The 25,442-nt window shown below is 35.7% G+C and overlaps 1 protein-coding gene across 6 annotated transcripts in view; it reads right to left on the bottom strand.

Moving 5' to 3' along the window:
* Window positions 1-25,442, bottom strand: part of ARHGEF7 (Rho guanine nucleotide exchange factor 7) — a 318,711-nt gene that overhangs the window by 30,688 nt on the left and 262,581 nt on the right. For 4 of the 6 annotated variants that reach the window (XM_043991289.1, XM_043991291.1, XM_043991293.1 and 1 more), the window contains exons 12-18: window positions 24,999-25,145; window positions 20,391-20,477; window positions 12,806-12,884; window positions 12,486-12,625; window positions 9,184-9,408; window positions 6,940-6,960; window positions 6,114-6,207 (exon numbers count right to left, since the gene is read on the bottom strand). In XM_043991289.1, coding sequence (XP_043847224.1) covers window positions 6,114-6,207; window positions 6,940-6,960; window positions 9,184-9,408; window positions 12,486-12,625; window positions 12,806-12,884; window positions 20,391-20,477; window positions 24,999-25,145 — 793 coding nt within the window. The remainder of the gene's footprint in view (window positions 1-6,113; window positions 6,208-6,939; window positions 6,961-9,183; window positions 9,409-12,485; window positions 12,626-12,805; window positions 12,885-20,390; window positions 20,478-24,998; window positions 25,146-25,442) is intronic. The other 2 variants (XM_043991290.1, XM_043991292.1) reach the window with 1 other exon arrangement.

Below are 25,442 nucleotides of genomic sequence, written 5' to 3'. Positions count from 1 at the left end.
TCAACCTTATTAACATTAGAGAGTAATAAGATCTGCAAGAGGCAAACTATAATTTCTAGAAAATAAATCATGAGTTTAAGGACTAATAAGAAATGGATTTAAAATTCCATTCCTGAAGTCAATTACCAAACAAGTTCTCCATAGCATGCCATGCTTTCATGAACTAAGAAAATCAAGATCAAATGATACTTAATTTCATAATACATATCCAGATAATTTTCATAGCCTCCCATTTCCTTACTAGAAAAACACTACTTATCAGTCATATCTACAAGACTGGCTGATGTCACTTGGAAATTTGGAAGGTTCATTAAATGTCTTGTGGAGCACAGCAAAGAAAAAGCTGGAAAAAATTCAATTCAAAAAGCACTTGGCTCCCAAAAAACTGTATTCAGCGGCATGACAGTTTTATTTGGTTTTCCACACAGTTCTCAGTCCCATCACAACCAAGCCCTTGTAAAAACCTACTTAACCCAATAGGCACTTCAATTTTGAAGATAGTTGTCCAAGTTTAGCTTTACACTGTGAGAAAATGTGAAGGACTTTCAAGGTCCGCCATCACCATTTCCTTCCTTACTGGCTTAATATATGGAAACAGTTCATTTTTATAATACATTATGCAGTAACTGTGCTTCCTGTATTTTTATTTTGTAAATCTTATCCATGCTTTTTTTTGCTTCACAGTCATTTTCAAATATATGCTAATCTCTTATTCCCCTGGGAAAAACAATTTTAAAAAACAACAAATGCATCTATGCATCTGATAGTGGCAACATTCCACACCCATGATAGCTTAATATAGGGTATCCAATGAAAGAACATACATGCATTTCCTTATTTCTTCTCCAGGGCCTGGACTGCTCATTGCAATTACAAAGACCATTATAGTTGATTTTGAGTGTTCTTTACCTTCAGATTATAGTACTTAGTTTATGTGCTGTTTTTCTGGATCTGTTTACTTCCCTCTGCCTCATTTCTTCTAAGTCTGATGTTTCTGAATACCCTCCTGGTCAAAATTATAGTTTAGTAACTTTTCTTGTCTAATTCAAATTCTTTTCAAAGATAGTTTAGACTATATTTATTAAGGATTATTATGAAAGGCACTGTTTAGTCTCAGAGGTCAGAACTAGGATCAAGGGGGTAGAGTTTGGTTTAACATAAGAAAAGAAACTTCTTAATAATTATAACTTTCCAAAAACCAGATGGGCTCCCTGAGTAGATAAATTCCTTACTATTGGCAAACTTTTTGTGAAAACACATTTGTCGTTTCTCATTTGTGTTGGGGATGGAATTGATATCCTCTATGGTTCCTTTCAATTTTATAATGCTAAGATTCTTCGTCATGTGACAATAGTGTATAGCTCCTGGCTTCTTAAACTGTGGGTAGAAACCCCATATGGAATCACGTAACTGAATGTGGGGGTCACAAAAAATCTGGCAATAGTAAAAGGTTATATATACCTATTTTATATACCTTTATACCCAGAGTCTTGTAAAAATTTCTCAGGAGAAAAGGGGTCCTAAGTGGGAAAAGTTTAAGAAGCCCTTGTGTAGACAATAGACTGGAAACGCTTCTATTTTATCTGAGATATTTGAGAGCAACACTGCCCTCCAAACTCCAAAGGAACAAAATTACCTCTTCAATTAAGTAACATTCTATCCCTTTAGATGACTTAAGGAGCCATACTTCTTCCAGGTGAAGAATCCTAAGTTGCTAGAGATGTTAGTGAAGTTCCTAAAGGTGCTAATGCTGTGTCTGCTCTGCTATGGACTCAGACAGTTCATTATCAAAGACTGCATATGTCATCATTACTACATAATAACCCAATACAATGTGGGTGGCAACAACAAAAAGTAATTCCCCATATAACTATACCAATTTTTAACCAAAAAAGAAGTTTTGTGGTAGAGTGGGAAAAAACAAACTGTGTATTGGAAGTCAGAAGATAGCAGATCCTTATGTCAGAACTGATACTAATTAGTTATGTTACCTTACACTTAATTTGAGTCTGTTTCCTTATCTGTAAATTGAAGGGGTTAGACTTCGAGTTCTAAAGTTTTCTTACTCTGCAAATCTGTTCTACAGTTTGGTTCCTCAAATAGATAGCTACCATAATTTCAAAATAAACAATTCTAATTAATCAGATATATGCAGCTCCACTGAACTAGCTCCTGATGAGATAGATAGATGGGTGAGCCAATTAATTTTGGGGCCTATAATCACTTTGGTGGACTTTCATCCTGGATTAGGGTGGATCATACAATTACAGAGAAGTTGCATTTGATCTGTTGTAATGATATTGTACTACTGTGGTTTAGAATTAGCAAACTATGATCTGAAAGGTTTTGTACCCAGACAGTTTTGTTTTTTGGGGTGTTTTTTAATGAATCATATTTAGGTGTTCTCCTGTGAGTGTATGCCAGAGGCTTCAACATCTTATAATTTTTACAATCTATGGGGGAGCGAACAAAATGGGATAATAAAAGCAACTCTCACATTTCTGTGGTGGTTTATAGCCTACAAAATATTTTCTTCACAATAAACTTGTAAGAAAGGTAGTCCAAGTATTATCTTAATTTTACAAATGAAGAAACTAAGGTTCACAGAGATTAAGTGATTGCACTGTCAAAGGGTACCCAGCTAGTATTGGGAATTAAAACAAAACCTTTTAGTTTCTTTATACAGTGCTCTTTCTAATGTGCAATGTATCTTTAGCACAAGTGATATTCTAGATGAAATAATAGAGGTAATAATGGCATAACCAAGAATGTTAGTCTTGTTTCCAAAAGGTCAAAGTTTAAAATGCTACATGATACCTGGAAGCAGACCTCTTGTCTATTTCTTTCTGGCACATGTAGCACAAAGGTTTATCACATTAGTTATCACCTGAAGTCCAAAGTAAATTGCAGGGATGGGTAGGAGGAAAGAGATAGAAGCAATATCTAGGTGGTTACAAAGGGCTATCAGCTTCAGAGCCAAATAAGGCAACAAAGATGGGAAGATGAAGACAACAAACTTTGCCTACTCCACAATTTGCCTAGTACACTGCTACAATTAGGATTACCACTTTAAATGCTTCCTTCCCTTTAATAGTACAGTGGTACCCAATATGAACAGCAAGAACTTCTGGACCACCACGAGATTCCTACAAAAGAGCTGCAAATTCACATGTATACCATGTATTGTTATTTTGATCTTTCTTTAGTTCCAACAAAATATTAAGCAAAAATACTTTTTTGTGTAAACTAAAGGCCTTGAATGTCTTTTTTTTTTACATAGAAGGTATTTTATTTTTTCCGTTACATGTAAAGATAGTTCTCAACTTTTGTTTATACAAGCTTTACGATTTCAGACTTTTCTCTCTCCCTCCCCTCCCTCCCCCCTCCCCTAGACAGCAGGTAATCTGACATAGGTTATATCTATATATCTATATATATCTATATCTATATATACTTGAATGTCTTTTTTAAATATATGTGGACTGTGATTAACAAAATACAAATCCATTTAAAATCAGCATTTAATTCATAGTAGCTTTTGTCACTCTGTATTTTTTCCATCAATAGATACTGTCATGGGGCAGCTAGATGGCGCAGTGGATAAAGCACCGGCCCTGGATTCAGGAGGACCTGAGTTCAAATCCTGCTTCAGACACTTAACATTTACTAGCTGTGTGACCCTGGGCAAGTCACTTAACCCCAATTGCCTCATCAAAAAAAAAAAGGAAAAAAAATAGATACTGTCATGTGTGAATTCATGAAAATTTCAATCTTAAAAAGAAGATCTTCTTAACTAAAAAAGGTTAGGAATCACTGGTGTAGTACAAAATGATTTTTCAATGACTAAAAAAATACAAAAACACACAGCTAAAAACCTGCTTAATTGTTTGACTCTATTGGAGAATTTTCTGAGAAGAAACATGACTTAATAAATTAAGAGGGCTTTAAAATAAAAAGAGGAAAGAAAAAAGTGTTCGGAATCAGCTGCTAAGCCAAACGCTGCATAGGGTATTAGGTTCAACCAAGAAAGAAAAGCAGGAGTGAAGAGTAATTCTGAGGAGACAAAGATAGGAAAGACACAGAAATGACACATATTACCTGGCCACAATCACTTCATAAGTAAGCATAGATCTGAGAAATGAAACCTGTGGTGCTAGCTACCCAGGCTGTCTACTTACTGAACTAGACCTGGTCTAAATAAAATTTTTTTGGAAAAAATACACAATATTTACTGGCTAAAGATGTTCATATTAATGAAGGAGCTTGTATAAGAACACGACCTAAAGATGTTAACTTGTGTGTGGGTAAATATGACCTTGTAGGAACCTCAGACTTAAGAGATAAGTGACACACGATTTTTGAATGCAGCAATAGAAGATTGAATGAATGAATGAATGTATGAATGAATGAGTAAATAAAACATTTATTTGATAGGAACCAAATAGGCAGAAATTGAGTTAGAGGTGCATTCTTTTATTAAGAAAATATTCACCTAGGGAAAAGTCCACAAATCTGAAAGACCTGTTGGGAAAGCTCTTGAATGAGGATCAAGAGAAATAGAAGTGACAGAATGATGGGGCAAACCATAAGCCCCCAAAACACTAGAAGAATAAGCTGCTGAGACGAAGCTCACAAAACTGTCACTGAGGAAAGATACAGTTTGGTAAAGATCTTCTATTATTGGGACAGATACTAAAAATTTCTCACCATATAAGGCAGAGAAGTTGAGACACTACTGACTTGCACTGTAAATAATTTTATCTTTCAAACTTTACAGACCTGGATACTATGCCTTTCTTAATGGAGCCTAAGATTTCAATACCTTACTTAGCTATCATATCACAGTGACTTGAACTGAGCTTGTGGGCCAATAAAACCCCCAATCTTTGTCAGATGAACTGCTATTTGGACAAAGCTCCTTGATCTTGTACTTCGGAAGTGATTATTTTACTGGACTTGTGATTATATGAGTATAGGGAGCTCTTAAGGAAAATAATCGGTCTACCAATGCAGATCAACACCTGTTCTGAAACTTTTAGAGTCTTGGTCATTGAGGGGTTCAGTACCTTGCCCAAGGGCATACAGCCAGTATGTGTCAGAGGCAAGTCTTATACTCATGTCTTTGTGCCTTGACATTTATATCTATTCAATTTTACCTAATCAGATCTCACATAATGTTCTCAATATATAAGTGTACATGGACAAGAATTACACAGGAGAAGGCTAAATGAGTTAAGTTCAGCAGTACTGAAGGAGTGTTTGCATCAGGAAAATCACAGATCTTCTGAAGAATTGGGGAAAAAACTGAGGGTAGTTAAAAGTTTACATTTTTTTAAAAATCCTTCAAGATATAGTTTGCATGCCAGAGCTTCCTGAAACTCATTTACAACTACCAGTGACCTCCTTTTTGAATCTCTAATGACTCTTTGATCTTTCTTATGCATTTAATTTTCTCTCTTTCTAACTTAAATTAGCTGTTCCATCTCACCCATAAATTTCTCTAGGATAAGGATTGTGTTATTTTTCATCTTTGTATGTCTGATAAGTAGAAAAGGCTCTTCAATAGGCACTTAGAAATTTTTTGAATTGTTTTTTTTTCTAGGATCCTTAAGTGAAACACCATCTCCTATGGTCAAAGCTCTCATGCTCAAGTAGCTGTGTGGGATCCACAGCCCTGATTCCAAACTCTGGCTTAATGTTAGACCTCTAAGACCTCCAAGGGAGGCAGATGTAAGGTAACACCTAACTTATGTGGAGATATCTTACAGAGGGTGTTCCAGAAATAGACTAGTTCATTTATCAAAGGAGTCCCAAATGGATACCAACCCAACATTTAGTTTTTTCCCCCCACCTACAATGAATAACATTTGCTGCTTCCTTGGACAAAAAATGAAATTAATCTGTTTCCACCCTTGTAACCAGTTCAGGCAATATTCAGATTTCTCCAGGTTTTAGGATTTATTAAATTTTGCTTACTTTCCCAACACCCCAAGAAAAAAGTACTGAAGCGTCAAACTACTGATTTCTGCTTGACACTTTGAAAAAGAATCTTATTCACCTTTCTGACCTGTCTGATAATGAAGGTATTTATACCCTCATTTAGTTTTACTTACTTTTCCTCAATGCAAACTCCTCATCAGATGGTTTCCGTTCGGGTTTGCGCTTGGGTAGCAGTTTTTTCATGGTCTTAGGGCTCTTACTGAGATCCTAGAGAAAAGAATTTTAAGAAACCTGTTTTGCTCAAAATCCTCAAAAGCTGAAAGTTTTGACTGGTACACCAACAGGGGTTGTTGTTAAGTGTGAAATCTTATGACACTTACAGCCATTGTTATGAGCTTTATATTTTTTCCTTTATGTTTTTTTTTTAATTTGCCAGCTGCTGGAAATTAATTTAGAATTAATTAGCCACTTCCAGTTTTAGTCAAATTGGCTGCTATTTTTCCATTGGTTCTTGGGAAAGCAGACATTTCCTGTTACTTGGATATCCTATTAATATTGTAACAATATTCAGCAAAGCTGCTGCAAGCGTGCAGGCAGGCTGGCGGAGGTTGAAGAGGAAGGAAAAATGGCAGATGGCACAATAAAGGTACACACACACATACATACAAATTTACACGCACTCACATTCTTACATATACCTGGGTTGAGGGAACTGTTAACATTGGAGAGTAGACCCAACTGATAGATCTAACCCAAAAGGGGTTAGGGGTTCAAGGGCACTGATTTTGAGAGGAAAGTCAGTCGACACAATGATAATGATTTATTGAAGAAAGCATTTTAAACCACAAAAGAGGAGGACAGGGGAGTAGGAGGGCAGTTAATCTGCTTTCAAAGGAAAGACCTACAGCAAAGGAATATAGCAACAGAGATACAGCATGGGCTGCTCTACGCATAAACATGCTAATTTCAGTCCAAGAAATGCACCAGTCCACCCCTTACCTTCAGAATACAAGACATCCTCTAAAAAAAGTACACAACAAGAAAGTGAAAAAGTGAATGAGCAGGACAAAGACCAATGAGGGATGAAGTTTCAAACATCTGAGCTTTTATCAAACACTGGTTTTTGTGCTTGTATATGTATTTTTAAGTCAAGTGACACATAATTTAAATTGTATAAATGGTACATTAATCCAAAAAATTAGAACTTGAAACTTAAGTAGAGATGTGTTAGGGGTAGCCAGGCAGAAAGGCTTTCATAAACTAAGTCCCATTTTCTGTTTTTTAAAAAATCTGGGTTTTGTGGCCATCACTTGTCTTCTTATAAAACAAAACAAAAAAAGAAACCTAAAACTTATGTGCTGTTCTGTATTAGTCAATTCATTATACCAAAGAAATTACAAGTCTTCTCCCTATCCCTGTACAAAATCAGATTGAAGTTCGAAAATCTATAAATTTTTTTAAAAAATCTATAAATTATCATTCCAGTACCCATGTCAGGGAGTTTCTCATAGTTAAGTAGCCAGGTGATTAAATCAATGTCCTGTTTGGAGAATTCAGCTCACTATAAAGGACCTCTTCAAAGTCATACCTAAACATAGCTCAAGCCTTAACAATCACAGGGACAATATCTTTTCCAGCAAGTGAATTGAAAGCTCTCAGCTACAGCTGAGACCTCTGGATAATATTCCTGAAGAGTATATAAACTCTATTTTCCAATCTAAATGTCATGAAAGCAACAAGAAACTAGTTAAATCTGCAATAATACTACAATCCCCAAATATACAATCCTTTTTTCAATTTTTTTCTCTCTTGCTAAGCTTTCTCATATGTGTCTCATTTATTTAAGGGTATAACCACTCCTAAAAATAAAAATACCTATATCCTAGGTTTTAAGCTCTACAGGTAAAACCTCTCAAATTTATCATACGCCCATCTTCCCTTCAGGCTACAGAGTCTAAATAAATAGATTATTAGAAAAAATAAAGAAAATCAACAATTTTCATTTCTGGCCAATCATAAAAAATTACTAGTTTTGGACTCGTGGCAATCAACAAAAAGTAGGTGAAGGGAATGTCACAAAAACAGGTTTTACTGAGCAATGAGCAAAGAAATGTTAAGGATCGTTATTTTTTGTGCCACACTTTTCTTCTTGCAAGTATTTAGAAATAAAATACTCAGTGCTTAATTGCAAGTATGGGCCTAATGTACAAAATGTCTGACATGTCTCCTGCAAATCTAGCTGTCAATTTCACATCGTGACTTAATGCCTGGCAGAAATGTTTCAACATACTCATCATTTCCCACATCAGCATCTGACTTTACAGATGTAGATACCTTTGTTGTAAGCTCATTTGAGTTCTGTTCATTTGACAACACAATTTAAAATAAATATTTCACTTCTTTATCACAGGAGAACTTAAGGGCAGATGGAAAGTTATTGTAATTGTACTTATTCTGTGGATAAATACTAGATTTCAGTTTTCTAAGCACTGTATACAATATACAAAGCTGCAGAAGTAGGAAGGAAGTGAATGAGGCTGGAATGAGGCAATCAGTTTTCTTGCAGGCAAAACAGAAGAGATGTGACTTAAAGAATTTCTTTTGCTTTATTTTCAAACTTCGCTCTTCATATCATATAGCTTCTTCTGATGACCAATCAAAGGAAATGATATCTTGCATGAGATTGCAAAGTTACTGAAAGTGTTATAAAGGGCAATAGCATGACATGCAAAAAATGAAATGATTCCCACCACCAACTAGAAGTTAAAAATAATTTCAGGCTCTGAAACAGTCATACAGGAAGCCCACATGAAATTATTTTTCAATCGCCTTGCTATGTAAGCTGGCAAAGATTAAGAAATGCTGTAGAAACAATACTTTTCAGTGATGCCTTCTTCTGTATAAAAATGATCCCTTCTTAAAAGAAGGCTTTTGGTAGGATCCAACATACGGACAAGATCCTTTTCAACCAGGCCTAATGACCAAGGCACTGGAAGAAATAAATGAAAAGAAAGTATAAAAGTATAAGGACAGAAAACATCTTCCTTATAGCTCTGAATAAGCCAGCCTGCATAAAAGACAAAATCACAAATTTTGAACTGCCAATATTCCAGAATTAGCTAAAATGAAAACTGGGGAGTAAACATAGGGTCGTTAATTTAACCCCCCAAATATGAAGTTCAGTTTTCTACCATGATCCTGTTTTTCTCATATTAACCCTTTTGGATGGCAGCAGGACCTCACCTCTTTGTAACAGAGAGCAGCTGAAGGCCGTAGAGGAGGTGCAGGTCGCAGGCAGCTCAGGCTCCAAGGTTTGGGAGTTTTAGGAGGCTCCAGAGGTCCCCAATTAATTGTGGTATGTGGAGTCCCATGATGTGAAGGGTGTGGGAGCGTGTGGTATGCAGGAGTCAGTGGCACTGGCTTGCTGTCTGAATGTTTGCTGGATGGTGTGATTGGATGGGAAGGAAGCTGCCAAGTGTACAAAAGTTTAAGAAAAGAGAAGAAACAACTTATGAGACTATTTAGCACTTAAATGTAAAGCTTTTAATTTAAAAAGTTGAATTCAAACTGAAAGCTCCCCACTTAAATAATTCAAGAATTAATTGATTTAATTAACAATTAACAGAGATGGAATTTTTAAAAAAGATTTCAAGCTTCTTAAGTTCAGGACCTATCCTGGTTTTGATCTTTGTCTATCAAGGACCTAATGTGTGTCTTGAACACAGTAATAATTTGAGTTAAAATTGAATTTAGAGTTAAAAAGCACTATTAGCAGAGGCAGTCAGGTTCACTACCTTAACCGAGTACCAACCAAAGTGCTCAATCCCTTGGCTCTGCTATAGTTTCAAGCACTCAATACTTTGTTCAAGGTCATTCCTGTATTAGCATAACGTAGGAATCACAGAGTGCTAGAGCTGGAGGGCCCTGTAGAGATCATCTAGCCCCAGGCCTTCCTTTTTACAGATCAGGAAACTTTAGTCCAGTGAAGTGAAGGGACTTGACCAAAGGGCCTGTGACAAGCAGAGGACAAGGACCACTCTAAAGAAATCACCATCTTTTTTCTTCTTGCCCAGAATCACATTTTTGGGAAGACTTCTATTTCTATTATTAAAAAAGCACGATAAGATCTTAAATCAAGGTGAGCCCAGAGCCACCTGCATCTGCTGAATAAAACGGCTGTGCTCATTCATTCCTCTTCAAAGTCAGGTATCAATTACTAGCTTACAACATTTATACCACTAACTGTGTTAGTTCCTGGAAATGTAAGCTTTATTCAAAACTGTTACTTAAAGCCTACTCCCTAACAGGTACAATGTTGAAAATGAGGAGTTATATTTCTGAATAATGACTAATAAGGGGAAAGGATTAAGCTAATATTGAAGTATGAACAAGGAATACTCAAAAATAGCCAACGAGAGCAAGACTAACTTCAACAAAAAGAATGTTCTCATTGGCAACAAAAAGTCATGAGTGCAATGGAAAATCAAAAAGGCTAATATTTGAAATGGTATTATAAAGAGATTCCCTCTGTCTTCTCCAAGCATTAAGAAACTCAATGGCAACTAAAATACATTTTATTTAGCTTGAAGCAAAACTGTAACCATGAGAGAGTCTCTAAAGTCATCTAAAAGATATTAAAGCATAATAACTATAAAAAATTACTAATACAAATTGATGTGAGCCACTGGAAAGCAAAGTAATTCACAACAGCCTTCCATCAGGGGGAAAAAATTCACCTAAGAGAGGTGAATTTTATAGTGTCTAAAGCATCAATCAAATCATTTTATGAGAACAGGAGTAAAGACTACAAAAGTCAAAAAAACCCAAAACCTCTCTATGGAGAATTTTATGGTGATAGTAACTCAAAAGTTCTAAGTTGTTTATTGCTTGCTGCCTTTGCTTAAGCTACTCCCTCAGCCTGATATATCCTTCCATGTCATGTTAATTAAAATCTTACACATCGCTCTGAGCGTTGGCTCGTACAGCACCTCTTGAATTAAAGTTTTCCTAATATTCCCACCTGGAGATAAGCTGACCTTCCTCTGCACACACATATATTTTGTTTTATGCATCTCTTATAACATGCATCTTGTTCTGGTCTGTATTACAGTGATTTGTATACAAATTCTTCCTGGACTATAACATCCTGGGGGCAAGGGATTGTCTTATTCATCTTTCCATGACCCACAGTGGCTGGAACCAAAGACGAGCTTATTGTCTGACTTGCCATTGAGTGAACAAAGGGAAGGAAGACCCATATGATACTGGCAGGGTCTAGGTTGAAATGCAATTTCACTTGCTATAACCATTTTTCAGGGTAGGAGTGGGCCATTATTGAGGACTTTGAGTTAGAATGAGCTTTTATTTTCTATCTTTTAAACTATCCCAACACTAAAACAAGAAATTCTATTTCAAAGAGTAGTGGGAGATGTCTCTTTAGTACGTTTTAAAAGATGGAGCAGTTAGGATGGCAGAGCCATTCAAGTCAGAATGTTAGCTACAGCAAATGAGCAGTAACCTTATCCTCCAGATTGCTGGCAGAAATAAGGAGCATAACAAAGAGCTGGCATAATGAAACTGCTATCAGTTGTTATGCTGTGATGGTCTTTCTTTGGCAACCAGTTTTAGATTAAGAGTAAAGGAATGAAACAGAGATCCACATGAAAAAGTCCTAATATGACAATGCAATAAAGTTTACACATTTTAAATGGCTTTAAAAAGGTCACAGTTGATTTCAGATCAGAGATAAAAATGGAGATAATGATAATTAGCACCTACCTCAAAGGGTTGGAATGAGGATAAAATGAGTTAACATTCGTAAAGCACTTTTCAAACCTTAACTTGTTATATAAATGACAGCTATAATTTCAAAGACTTCCTCATTCTTTTAAGATTAAAGATGAAAAACCATCTATGCTAAAATATAAATGCAAAAATACAATTTAAGTGAGGAGAAATGAAATCCTGAAACTTTAATGCTTACCTATTCTAAAATAACAGGAGTCTAACAACCTGAGGTTAGTTCATTTTTTTTAATGAAAGAGCAACTGAAAAACTAGTCTCGTGCACAGAAGAATAAAACACATTTAGATTAACTGAATCACCTGACTTTTCTCCAACATTATAGAAGTGTCTTCCTTTCCTTTAAAAAAATACATTGTGAAATGTAGTCAGATGAGCACTTCCAAACATGATCTTTTGACTGGTGGCTTTTTAAAACAGCTTCATGGTAGTTTAAGTTATATTTGTTTTTTAAGAGGTAGATGTCTTTCTAAGAAAGGCTGTTTCCTAACCAAGCTCTACTGTACCACACATCTGTGCCCATGAATGCATCATGTGACTGTCTCACAAGACTGATGAATGGTTCAGACTGCCAAAACAGTGTGAAGCAAATCTGTGCAGAGAAACAAATATGGAAGTTAAGCCGTCTGATTCCTGTTACTGGAGACAGAGATAATACAATGCTGAACGGTGTATGAGAACTCAATCAAAAACCTGACCTTGTCTGAAATGGGAAAAATACACAAATCAGGATGAGTCCTTACAGTATGAGATGGCACAGAGTGAGGCTTAATAGTGGGATTTCCAATAGTTGTGACTTTAGTTTGCTTCTGCAGATGATCCACCCATTCATGAAGGTCTTGCTGGTTGTTGCATGATACTAATATCCGCTCAATCATGCTTCCTGGAGTCAGAGAGAAAAGAAGAGTTTGGCATGGGAAAAGGAGATCCCAGACACACAGAAACATTTTGCAGTAGTTAAATTTTAACAACTAAAAATAACATGAGTAAACCAATTAGGTGATAATGTAGATGTCCTCACCCAGAGGAAAATCAGTATTCACAAAAAGCTTATTTACATCACCTGCTATTTCAAATGCATTTTTATGGTTTTCACTGTCTTCCAGCTTTGTGATTGTCGTTCCTGTCATTGGTAGCTTTCCCTAGAAAGGATACAGCAAAGGAATTAGTGCTTGTAGAGCAAAGGCAATACTGCTTTATTGGTTTACTCTTGGTCAGTACTCTGCTATCAACTGTTCCTCTGTATATAGGACTCTCAATATGAAGCTCCTCCCACTGATGCAAGCAGGCAAGGCATCTATCAGCATCAGAGAGCTGCTTGAGACCCCAAGAAGTTTTATCATACAGTTGTATGTGTCAGAGCAAGAACTGAACTGAGGTCTTCCTGATTACAGGGTCTGGGCTGTAGGCACTCTAGCACACTCACAATTATTGTTTTATGAATAAATAAAAAACCACTCTGTTAAGAGATGTCACAGTAATACCCCAATGTTGACTGAGATAACATTTTTTCCTTATTCTTTATGCATGTGTACACCCACATCAAATCTCTTTTCATAGATGTACAGAGGTTTGCCAGGTGATGATCAAGTTAAATAAAAATAAGCCTATTTTAAAGACTCTAAAAAGATGAAAGGGGAAAAAATACACAGGATTAGAAAAACAAGAGCATGGGACATGGGCTTTTCATGTGTTCTGTAGAAAAGGAAGATTCGAAGTTTTATCTCACAAGACCATCTGCCATAAGTAAATTTGGAAGCCATTCTGAAAGTGACCATAAATGTAAGGTGAACTGTCAGGGCAAGAATGGGAGACAGAACTGGTTATATGCCTAAGAACATAGATCTTGGACTTCAATGGAGACTCAAAGTCCACTCAGTCCAATTCTCTTATTTTACAGGCAAGGAACCTTTAAGACTCGGGAGGTTAAGTGACTCCAACCAAAAAGAATATAGGAACATGAACTGAGCTGAATACAGCACAAGGCACAAAAAAACCTTAAACTACCAAAAAGCTGGGAATGAGAAAATGACAAATGTATTAACAAATAATGAGGAAATAAAAGGCATTGGATACAAAGACCTTTTCAAAACAAGATCCGCAGTGAAGGGAAACTGACTGCTGGATGAGTCAGAAAGATTGGGGGAAATTTTTCTGTTTGGGAGACTTGAAAATCAAGTACAGGAAAAGGACAAAGAGTCAGTGATGAGGGAAAGATATAAAATGTGTAAGGGAAAGGAATGTACAAGAGCCAGATCCAAGGAGAGATGGAGAGTAGGAAAGAGAAGGAATAAAAGGAATATCAATGCAAACTGTACTAGATAATTTCAATGGTCTTCAACTCTGTGATTCTTTGAGAGATCAAGAATTCTGGCAATAATGAGAACCAGGGTGGGTAGAACCAAAGAAAAAGGGGAGAAAGTTGGGAAGGGAAAACATAAGGCAGAAACCAATGTTATCTAAGAGGACAGGAAATGAATGACTGCAGCATGAATTAACATTCTAAAAAGAAAGAGTAATGGCTACAAGTGAGTGTTTAGGTAAAAGATACTGAAGTATCCTTGCTTGGTTATATGAAAAACATAAACATTCAAGACAAGGTCACAAACAAGTGTTAAAAGATTCCTAAAAAGGAACACCAGAGTCAAAGAGAGCCATTTAGCTTAATCACAAACCAAAGTGGTAAGCACTTCTAAAGTACCCCTGACAGTCACAGCCTCTGTTTAAATATCCTCAGTGATAAGGAATGCATTTCCTCGTGGAACAACCCATTTTACTGTTAGACAACTTAAGTTGAAAGTTCTATAGAAAATCTGAAAGACCATGTAGTGAATCTTTTTTGTTTGTGTGTGGGGTTTTTTTTTTGGTGGTTGTTGTTTTTGCAGGGCAATGAGGGTTAGGTGACTTGCCCAGGGTCACACAGCTATTAAGGGTCAAGTGTCTGAGGCTGGACTTGAACTCAGGTCCTCCTGAATCCAAGGCTGGTGCTTTATTCACTGCACCACCTAGCTGCCCCCTGTAGTGAATCTTTTAAAAAACATTTTAAACATTTTTGTATGTTGCATGCCTTTCCCAGGCCATCTCCCCAGTCATGTTTGTTTTTATGTAAAAGATGAAAATGGGAAGCAGAGATAACTACACTATTAAGAAGCCAGTGAAGGAAACATCCTAAATTATAGTAGGAAAAGAGTAATGAATATTATTCAACATTTATTTAATACCTACTATAAGGCAAATGCGCTCGCTGTTCTATAAATATAGGATTCTCACAAAGAGTAGGCGCCATGGAAATAGAGTAGAACAATAGGAAAGTAGAACTGGATTACAACTGTAGCTTTGGTAGTTCAGTAAATAACAGAATTTCAAAATTATGACCTCTGCTTTACTCTTCTGCTCTATGTCTTTACTTACACTGTTTCCTTTACCTTGAATGGTCTCCTTATTCATTTTTATTTATCCAAATCTAACCCTCCTTTGAGGCCCAAATGATGAGGTACCTCTTCTACAAAACCTTCCTTGAGAACTCTGGCCCACAATGATGTCTTATTTTTCTGAATTCTGAAAGCATTTACTGTTGAGGCCATAAATTTTGGCATTTAATAATACAAAGTTTTACATGGTATTCTAATTGTTTCACGTTAATTAGTCTTGTCCTTCTGACACAATGATAAAAAAATCTGAGTATATGCCATGCTACTTCCCTTTAAGATTAACCATAGAAGCTAACACAATACCTTCTGAAATGAATATTCAATCTTTAACAAAATAAACAAGGTCATGATGTTAAATATTTATGAGATAGAAATGTGCAAATCAAATAGGCAAACTGGCATCAATTTAGAAGTTATGCTATCCAAATTAGAATTACAAGAAAATGACAAGAATAGAAAATCAAGGTAGATTTTAGGAAGCAGCAGAAATCTATTTTATGATTTCTAGCCTTTTTTTTTTTTTGCAAGGCAATGGGGGTTAAGTAACTTGCCCAGGGTCACACAGCTAGTAAGTGTCAAGTGTCTTGAGGCCAGATTTGAACTCAGGTCCTCCTGAATCCAGGGCTGGTGCTCTACCCACTGCACCACCTAGCTGACCCTATAGCCATTTTTTTGAAGACTCACGTGAGTACAATACACCTCTAATCGACCTCAAACTACCACTGAAGATTCCAAATAAATCATTTATCTATTTTTTATTTTGTCTTTTTATTCCCAGTAACCAGCCAAGTGTCATGAATACAGTAAACACTTAATAAATGCTTGTTGGATTGGAATGCATTTCTATTCTATTGTACTGTTCATCTAGGGTAAAGAAAATCACACATTACTTCCCATTGCACAAAAAACACAAAATCACTGTCCAGATTTTTATAAACCTGATAGCATATGTTTGCCTTCACTTATATGTCAGTTCTGATAAAAGGAGAAAACAACCTAAGCACAGGGTCCATGGTCATAAAATTCATTTACATGTCCCACAATACCTGGTAAAATCTGAGCCCTACCAGAGAGTCTTTCTGCATCATCCCCATTTTTCCAAATTTAGTCTTCTGATTTCAAAGCTTTTTTCTGCCCCCTTTCTTTCTCTTGCCTAGAACAGTTTCTATATTGTGCATGTTTGGTAACTCCCACACTGGAGTGCCCAATTTAGTGTCATGCATCATGTCAGTGTTCAAAATACAGATAGGAGGAAGTAAAAATAAAAGAAGGTATATCAGTAAAATAGCTTTAGAAGCGTGTAGTTGAAGAACAAATAATTATAATCCTAGTTTTAAAAAGAGCATTGAATATTAAAGACAAAGGCTATTCTTTTAGGGAATCTATAAATCACAGGAGGAAGGTCTTTAAGGAAGAAAGACTATTGCACTACCTTTCAAAATGAGGGAGAGATAAACAAAAGATATAATGGAAAAGAAGAGAGCCCTAACAAATTTGAACTTCAAGAAGTTAACTTTTGGAAAGAATTAAACAGAGAAAAAATGAAGAATAAATAGAAAATACATAAAAAATTCTCCTTTTCTTCCTTACAAAAGGTCTTAAAGTTTTTTATAAATATCAACCCATTAATCTTTTGAAAGGGTAGTAAGGTAGACAAATGAGTGTTACTCATCTACTTTACAGGTAAAAAAAAAAAGAAAGACAATGCTGGAAAAAGCTGGAAATAGAACTTGTAATTTCATTTTTTAAAATAAAACTTGAAAAGCATATTAAAATGATATAATTACTAAAAGACATCTATGAGGAAAGAAACAAAGCAAAAATTTGAGAGAAGGGAGATGGGGTGCATTGGATGATGCATAGGGATGGTATAAGATTTGGGATTCATGAAAATGGGAAGAAAAAACAATGTGAACATCAGGCATAAATAACACAGTAAAAGCCATCCCTTCTTCCAGCTATATGGTCTATCTTTGGGTAAACAAAAATATGTCTCACCCAAAAGGCTTCAGAGCTGCCAAAATTTGTGACACAAAATCCAAGGACTAAACCTCAAGCATTCATATGATAGCACCCCCAAACTATCCTCTCGGTGCCTATTTATTTTTATTTCACAAACAATCCTAACAAGTACATCTTTCTGATTTCCAAACTCACAATAGAGCAATAGCATATCAGAAGTCAAGAAGGTCTACTGCAGGGAGGCACACTGAGAGTAGCAAGGATTGACAGCTAACAACAAAGCAAGAATCAAAATCATTAAAAACTAGACACTCCAACTCAATAGAACTGTCTGTGGCTCCTTGGCATATAGAGCAATCAATTCAACAAGCCTCAAAAGTCTGTAGGAGTGCCAATGCACTAAAGCATGGTAAAATAATCAATCCTGATTACACTAAGTTGCTGGGAAAGGCTAGATTGTATAAAGCATAATGCTTTGTTTTTAAAGATAATAAAGAACATAACCATTTTGGTGAAAATATTTTAACATTCTTAGGGATCACAGTATTTGGAGTTAGAAGGGCCCTTAGAAATCATCTAGTTCAAGCCTTTCATTTTACAGGTGAGGGAACTGAGGCTCAGAGATGAGGTGCCTTGCCTAAGGTCACAAATATAAAAGATAGCAGAACCAGGATTTGAATTCTGGTCTGACCACTGTCCAAGTTTAGGATCCCGACATCTCACTGAACCATTATACAGCCTCCTAACTAGTCTTCCTGCTTCAGTCTCTCCCCTCTCCAGCCTTCCTGCTCACAGATGGCAAACTGATCTTCCTAAAACACGGGGCTGATGAAGTCATTCTCGGTGTGAGATGCGGCCTCTAAACTCTTTGTGTAGCCATAAACTCTTTTGTTTGGTTTGTAAAGTCCTTCAGAATTTAGCTCCTCTATTGATTTCTTATCACTCCTCCTCACATAAGCCATGTTCCAGAGAAACGGTTCTCCTGGCTGTTGCCCAAGCTCTCACTACTACGGCCCTGTATAAGCTGGTGCATCCCTAGCTCCCTTGAAGGCCCAATTCAAATACCACCTCTTACATTAGGTGCTTCCTGATTCCCCACAGTTTCCTTCAACTCCACAAAATTACTCTGTATTTATTCTAAATATATTTTGTAATGATTTATCTTTATATGTGTTGTTTTCCCTTAGTACAATGTGAGCTCTTCAAGGACAGGGCTCTTCATTTTTGTATTTCCAATGGCTAGCACAGTACAAAGCAAACACAGATGTTGACTTAAAAGGGCTGAATGGAATTCTGACTTCTAATTCAGGCTTCTTTCCATTATACCACACTATCTCTATTTAAAGGGATTAAAAAAACATTAAAAACTCATTAAAAAAACCCTCATTTCTAAAGATTCTGGATTGCCAAAATTGCACTGTAGTTGCCAATTTAAGTGGTCTTAGAGATTTAGTGGCAGGTTTTATCCAGCAAGCTTGGTATATTCCCATTTAAATTAGGTTTTGGAACCAACCAATGAAGAATATATAACACGTCACTCAACCACCCAGAGAAGAACTGGGGGAAAAATGGGAGAAGTAAAGTAACAATGACATGGAAAAAATATTCATTCTCTCACAAAATGGAAAATTTTGGATAAATATGTGTGTGTGGGGAAAAAAACCACAAAGAACTGAGTACATATTGCTGAAATGTGTCCAATGTTAGAATGGCAACAACAAATGTTAAATAAAAGGAGGTGGTTGGACTAGGTATCCTCTGAGATTTCTTCTAGCTCTCTAAAACTTTATAATCTCTATTGCCTTGAAACTTAAACATGGGCTATGATCATATAAATTAACATAGCCACATGTTCCAGTTCTGAATGGAAACTAATTTTTAAAAACTGGTCAGAAAGAAAAAAAATTAGAGCTAAAGAGGACTTTAGAAATTGTTTACATATTTATTGAAGAGGAAACTTGAGGCTCGTAGAATTTAAGAGATTTTCTCAAGGTCATATAACTAACTAATTAATATCAAAGTGGGGAATAATAACCAGAGAGATGGTTTGACATTTTTAACCAAAGACAACTTCTGGTTAGAATTTTCAGTATGATGTAAGAGAAGATTAAAAAACCATACTCCCAACTGTGAACATTATATATATTTCTAGGCCAAGCTAAAAGCCATTCTTACTTTTATAAGCTTATCCATTCGATGTTCAGCCATGTTTCTTTACCTAAATCCAGACAAGAAGTATACAAAAAAGAGAAAAGGTAATCTGGGAGGAAGGGAGGTACTAGCAGGTAAGGAAAACAGAAAATGCCTTCCATAAAAAGATGGCACTGGAACTGAGTTATTAAGGAAGTTAGACATTTTATAAGACAGAGATAAGGAGACCACATTCCAGGCACAGAGGACACCCTGCACAAAAATGTGGAGCCAGGAGCTGAAGTGCCACATAGGAAGACACCAAGTGGGCCAGTTTTGCTGGATAATAGTTTCACAAATGTTTGGTGAATTCAATTATTTCAAACTGATAATATATTTACAAAGCTATTGATTTTCACTTTTAAAAGGAACAAGTGACTCCTAAATAAAAAACTGAAATAGGAGTTATCATTATACAGTAAAACCAAAATAAATTAAAATTGTGAATAATGGGAAAATCATATTACATTTTAATGAAATTGAAGTCAAGAAAAGCCAAATGGGGCAACTACTATTACAGATCTGCCTGGTTATTGGCCTGGTCCTAAACAATGAAAGGAAAAATTATTAGCATTTTTAACTAGAGAGAAACAGAGGAAAGAATCTAAGTTCCTTCTAAAAATCTATTAGTTGTATAAGAACAAAAGAAAAATAAGAAATCATATAAACATTTTCTCCCTTAATTCAATTCTCCAACAATTCAAGGAGATTAAATTAAAATTAAGTTAAATTAAAAGATTAAAAATTGGAAAAAACAACATACATGTTCAATAAACCAGCCAAATATTTCTTTTGATTTGGTGACCATTTGTAACACTTCTGAAGTTCACAAGTTTTATCTCTTTCACTCTACTTACAATTAACACTTCATGTACATATACAGAAAAACTCAAAAATAAGAGTAGATCTCAGTACAAAGACAGGAACTTAATATACCTCTATATTTGCACACCATACAGAAGGCATGCTTAGCTACCATATTGTACAGAATATTTTTTTTAAAGTCTCAAAACAACTGATCAGGTTCCAATTAACAACGGACTTTGTTTAAAATATCTGCTTTACCTGATAGATAAAACCGCTCATCCTAGGACTGGCAGACAACATTAATAAAATGTTAGGGAAGAGTAGAAGATATCTTTCATTCTTTTCCTTAAAAAACAAACACAAATAATTATAAAATACATACATATGCAGGCTGCAAATTGTAACACATTTATTCTTACTCCTAGTATCATAAAAAATCATGTGCTGTGATATTTTTCACTAAAGCGTGGCCATTAACTTTAGCTAAGTTAAATGAGACCAAAGTAAGGAGAGTAGATTCTGTATTTTTTGTTGTTATTTAAGTCATGTTTGACCCTTCGTGACCCTATTTTGGGATTTTCTTGGCAAAGATACTGGAGTGGTTTGCCATTACCTTCTCCAGCTATTTTACAGATGAGGAAACTGAGGCAAACTGGGTTAAGTGACTGTGTCACACAGCTAGTGACACTGGATTTGAATGCTTGAAGAAAAGTCTTCTGATTCCTAGCCCACTGCTCTATCCACTGCACCACCTAGCTGCCAAAATTCTGCACTGCATTTTTGCATTTGATTAAAAGAGTACTTTAATCTATTTGGTAAGGAATGCATGCTTAAATTTCTTAATAATATTATGAAAATGTAATATACATGATTTAAATTATACATGGTTGATATATATATATCTATATCTATATCTATCTCAAATGGTATCTTTTTGGGGGGGGGTGAGGCAATTGGGGTTAAGTGACTTGCCCAGGGTCACACAACTAGTAAGTGTCAAGTGTCTGAGGCCAGATTTGAACTCAGGTACTCCTGAATCCAGGCCCAGTGCTTTATCCACAGCGCCACCTAGCTGCCCCCGATGATCATAAATCTTAAGAAACTTAAATTCTGTTTTCTTATGTGGGAAAAGTTGGATAAGGGACACGTTTAAAACAAAACATCATATTTTTAAAAACTGCATTATGAGTAAGTCCTAGTACCCATCCAATGTGGTTTTAAAAGCTATATTATCTTAAAGCTATATAATTTTATTTTCATGTGCTTCATTAAGTTGAACTAATTTGTTTGATGGGCTTGAAAACATTCAATGTTATTTTTAACAACTTTGATTCAATAGTTTTACAAAAGTCAAAGCTTATGATCAAAGACAAATTCAAATAGAAGTACAAATACCAAGACCATGATATAAGGTGATCTTTGAAAGCCTTGTACTATTTCCACTACTCACTGAACAGAGTATGAACTTTTTTTAAAAAGCTGTAACAGGAAAGAAAGCAGGTAATTCACCATGAAACAGTATTATCATTAATTATCAAGGCATTAAAATGTCACTGTCCGGGGCAGCTAGGTGGTGCAGTGGATAGAGCACCGGCCCTGGAGTCAGGAGTACCTGAGTTCAAGTCCAGCCTCAGACACTTAACACTTACTAGCTGTGTGACCCTGGGCAAGTCACTTAACCCCAATTGCCTCACTTAAAAAAAAAAAAAGAAAGAAAGAAAATGTCACTGTCCACTGATAATTGACATCTCTTTCTAGTTTATTAATGAAAAGGAAAATATATTGCACATATAACAACTTAATTTTTGTAATACTCCAAATATTAACAGGTACAAATAAGATTACTACCCTAAGGTTATTTAAGTTTGAAAGCGGGTCATTAATTCATCATTAAAATGATTGTTTTAACTGTAATTACTTTATCAACAAATGAACTACACTTCAAAATAAAGATTAACTAGATTAATTAACCTGGGAAGAATCTGGATTCCACTGTGTATTTATACAACTAGGCTAAATTATCACTGGACAAGGATGTCACAAAGTAAGTAAGCTAATTCACAAACCAAATAAATGTCAAAACCAGTTATGTATATCTAATATAAATGTCAACTAATACATGAGAAGAACATTGGTCCAGATTAAAAGAACAGATAATGCTAATGTCTTTCAAATGCATTTTTGTGCATTTCAAGAGGTCATAGTTAAATAGGTTCTAGATACCTCTCAGGATGACTAATAAGTACTGATCTAATACGCTTTACTCTCCTCCTTTTTGTCCCTAAGTTTATTGGTTAGCTCTTTTCCACATTCCTGGAATGTATAGGGTTTCATTTGTTTCTGTTTTAGTTCATTTATTTTGCAGAAGGAGGATATCTACTCTTATTTTAAATCTCTTACTTTAAATGCCTTGTCCAGTAGCTGAGTGACTAGGAAAGGAATATCAAATCTTCCTTTGCAATCCCACCTGGGCTATTCTGCACACAAGGAAGTAATATGAGCAAAGGGGAACCAAGCAAAGCTCCACTATCTTCACTTGCTTGAAGAAATTAAAGAACTGTTAGGGATGATCCATTAAGTGTATAATGGAAGGCACAGCTGAGACTTGACTGTGCTCGCATTCAAAAGTGACATGAGATTTTCTTAACCAAAACATGGAATAACAAAAACAGGAAAACTGTACATTGTAAGAACAGCAGTATAAACATTTAATACAGCAATAGTTAGATATACTCTTGACAAAAGGTGTCAGTTTTATAAACAGTGGGCTCTGTTTTCTGAATAGTTTAGAAAAATGCTGTAAGGCTGAAATAAAAATGGAACCCTGTGGGCTGCTTGTTGACTTAGAGCATGACAAATTAACATTATCTACGTTGTACTGTATTTTTATTTATTTTATTAAACATATCTTAATTACATTTTAATCTGGTTTGGGCAACACTCCAGAGTTTTGTAGGTGCAAGTTTGACACGTCTGGTTTAGAAAATAGATTATTCAATGCTAGTATGCCTTTTCTATATAGATGCCTCAATAGGCTCAAACATTTAGAACTGGAAGGGATCTTGGAGGTTATCTAATCTTATGTCTTCCAGAGAAGAAAACTGAGTCCCAGAGACGTAAAGAGATTTGCCCACAATCATATAGGTGGTATGGGCCGAGCTGGAATTCAAACCCAAGTTCTCTCATTTCTAAATCCAACTCTCTTTCTCCTTCACTAATATGCAAATAATCATGCTTATAAATATGTACACACATACACACTGTCAAAAATGTTATAAGAGCATAGATGACCCAAAATGACAGTCCTGAGAACAGGCATCTTTAGAGAAGCAGCGTGCTTTGGTGAACAGTGAGCTAAATTTGAGAAAAAACTGAATTTCTATCCTGCCCTTGGTAATTCCTAGCTCTTTATCCTGGGCCAAGCCACTCAACCTTTATGAGCCTCAATTTCTTAATCCGTAAAATAGGATGATACCACCTATAACACCCAGTTCATGGGGTTACTATGAAGCTCAAATGAAGTAATCTACATAAAGTACTTGCAAAATTCAAAGTGTGCTATTACTGTTTATTAGTATAAGTATTATTGTTGTTTGGAACAAATGGTTTTTCCCTACCATTGCTCATTCCTAATCTCTGTATAGTAATCTTTCAAAAGCAGAATAAACAGGAGACAGCAGTAAGCAGGAATCTCTCTCTTATGTCCCCTGACTTTCTTGATACTTATCCCTGGAATTACTTTCAAACAGCTGAAATGAATTACATTGTATTTTGAGGCAAAGTACTCAGAGTGGGACATATTTAAAACTGTTTCCAAGGATGTTGTCTTAATTACAACTTAAATATTTAACTTAAGCATTAATTTAAGATACCTTAAAATACAATACAATATGGTAACTCTATTTATAGAATTCCCAGGTATCACACTTTAATGAGCCTTTAACAACTGTAATGCCAGCTTTCCTGGTGAGACTGGCGGGCAGAGAGAATTTGATCTGATAACACTCCCTCTGAAGAGGAATTTATCATTAATAAATGACATCATAACTGACCTGAGTTGGATTTATTTAGTCACTATGAAGTAAACTTTCCTCAAAGTTAGCATCCTATTTGATGGGCTATTTATGGGTTTGTAAAGATTGAAATGATGCCACCTACTGGAGATTTACTGTAGGAAAGCTCCGCCATGAGGAGAAGGTGTCTGAGGGCAAGCCATGTGGCTTTTCTTTGGCATCAGGAAGTGACGTTTGTTTGTGGGAGGAAGAGGGGGCGAGGCTGGTTCTCTCACTCTCTTTCACCAGGACTCTCGTAGAGAGCAGAGCAGGAGAACTGTAGCTCCCCGAGACAGATAGATGAATCTAGGCCTTTCTCTCTTTCTTCACCAAATTCTTACTCTCCTTAATAAATGCTTAAAAGTCTAAACTCTTGCTAAAGCTTATAATTTATTGGCAACCACTCATTAGAGATTTTAGATAGTATAGCTAGAATTTTAGCCCCTAACAGGTTGTTTAATGATGACTTTTTCTTCCCTGATATTTCAAAGCATAAAATCTCACATACACAAGCATCTAAAATTAATGGGTCTGAAATACTGATCACCACTCATGGCTATTATCAAGTACTCAGAAACACATTAATATGAAATACAGACACTATTTAACTGAGTACAAACTTACTGTGAAAATGAACACTTTGATAATTCAGGTTAAAGGGTTTTGAGTGACCAAAACAAGTAAAAAAAATAGTATTAAGTTTAGAAACTTTCCACTCAGGTAGTATTTTTATGTGAACTGCCACTGTTTTCACAATTCATCTTTCAAAAGACCTAATAGTAATAATACTTTGTGAACCTCTTAACCACCTCACCTCATTTCCTGCACACTGAATCATGACCTGGGACATGTATATGACATTGCCCAAGGTTTTAATGTCATCTCCCTCCCAGCAGCGAATTGCTTCTGTCAGAATCTGGAGTTCAAGTTCTTTCCTTTTTCGTACTTCTTGACACTGTGCCTAGAGGGAAAGTAAAACATATGTATTAATAAAGAAGTTAAGAATTAATGAGAGACAGGAATACTACTCTAGAGCAGATGCCCACTGCCAAATAAACCTAAGGTATCTGTATATATGCATGTATGTACATATAAATAAATAAAATGAAATATATGTGCAATAAGGCATGTGTGTATGTGTTACATGTATGTTATGTTATACTGCGGTTATATGAACAGGTGTGTGTGTGTATGTATGTGTATATACCCACAACGCAGAGCTCAGCATACCATAGGGTATCAACATATTTTTTGTCTT

This window comes from Dromiciops gliroides, chromosome 3 (assembly GCF_019393635.1).
Source record: "Dromiciops gliroides isolate mDroGli1 chromosome 3, mDroGli1.pri, whole genome shotgun sequence".
In the NCBI taxonomy this organism is placed as follows: Eukaryota; Metazoa; Chordata; class Mammalia; order Microbiotheria; family Microbiotheriidae; genus Dromiciops; species Dromiciops gliroides.
This window is presented reverse-complemented; position numbering and strand designations above follow the sequence as displayed.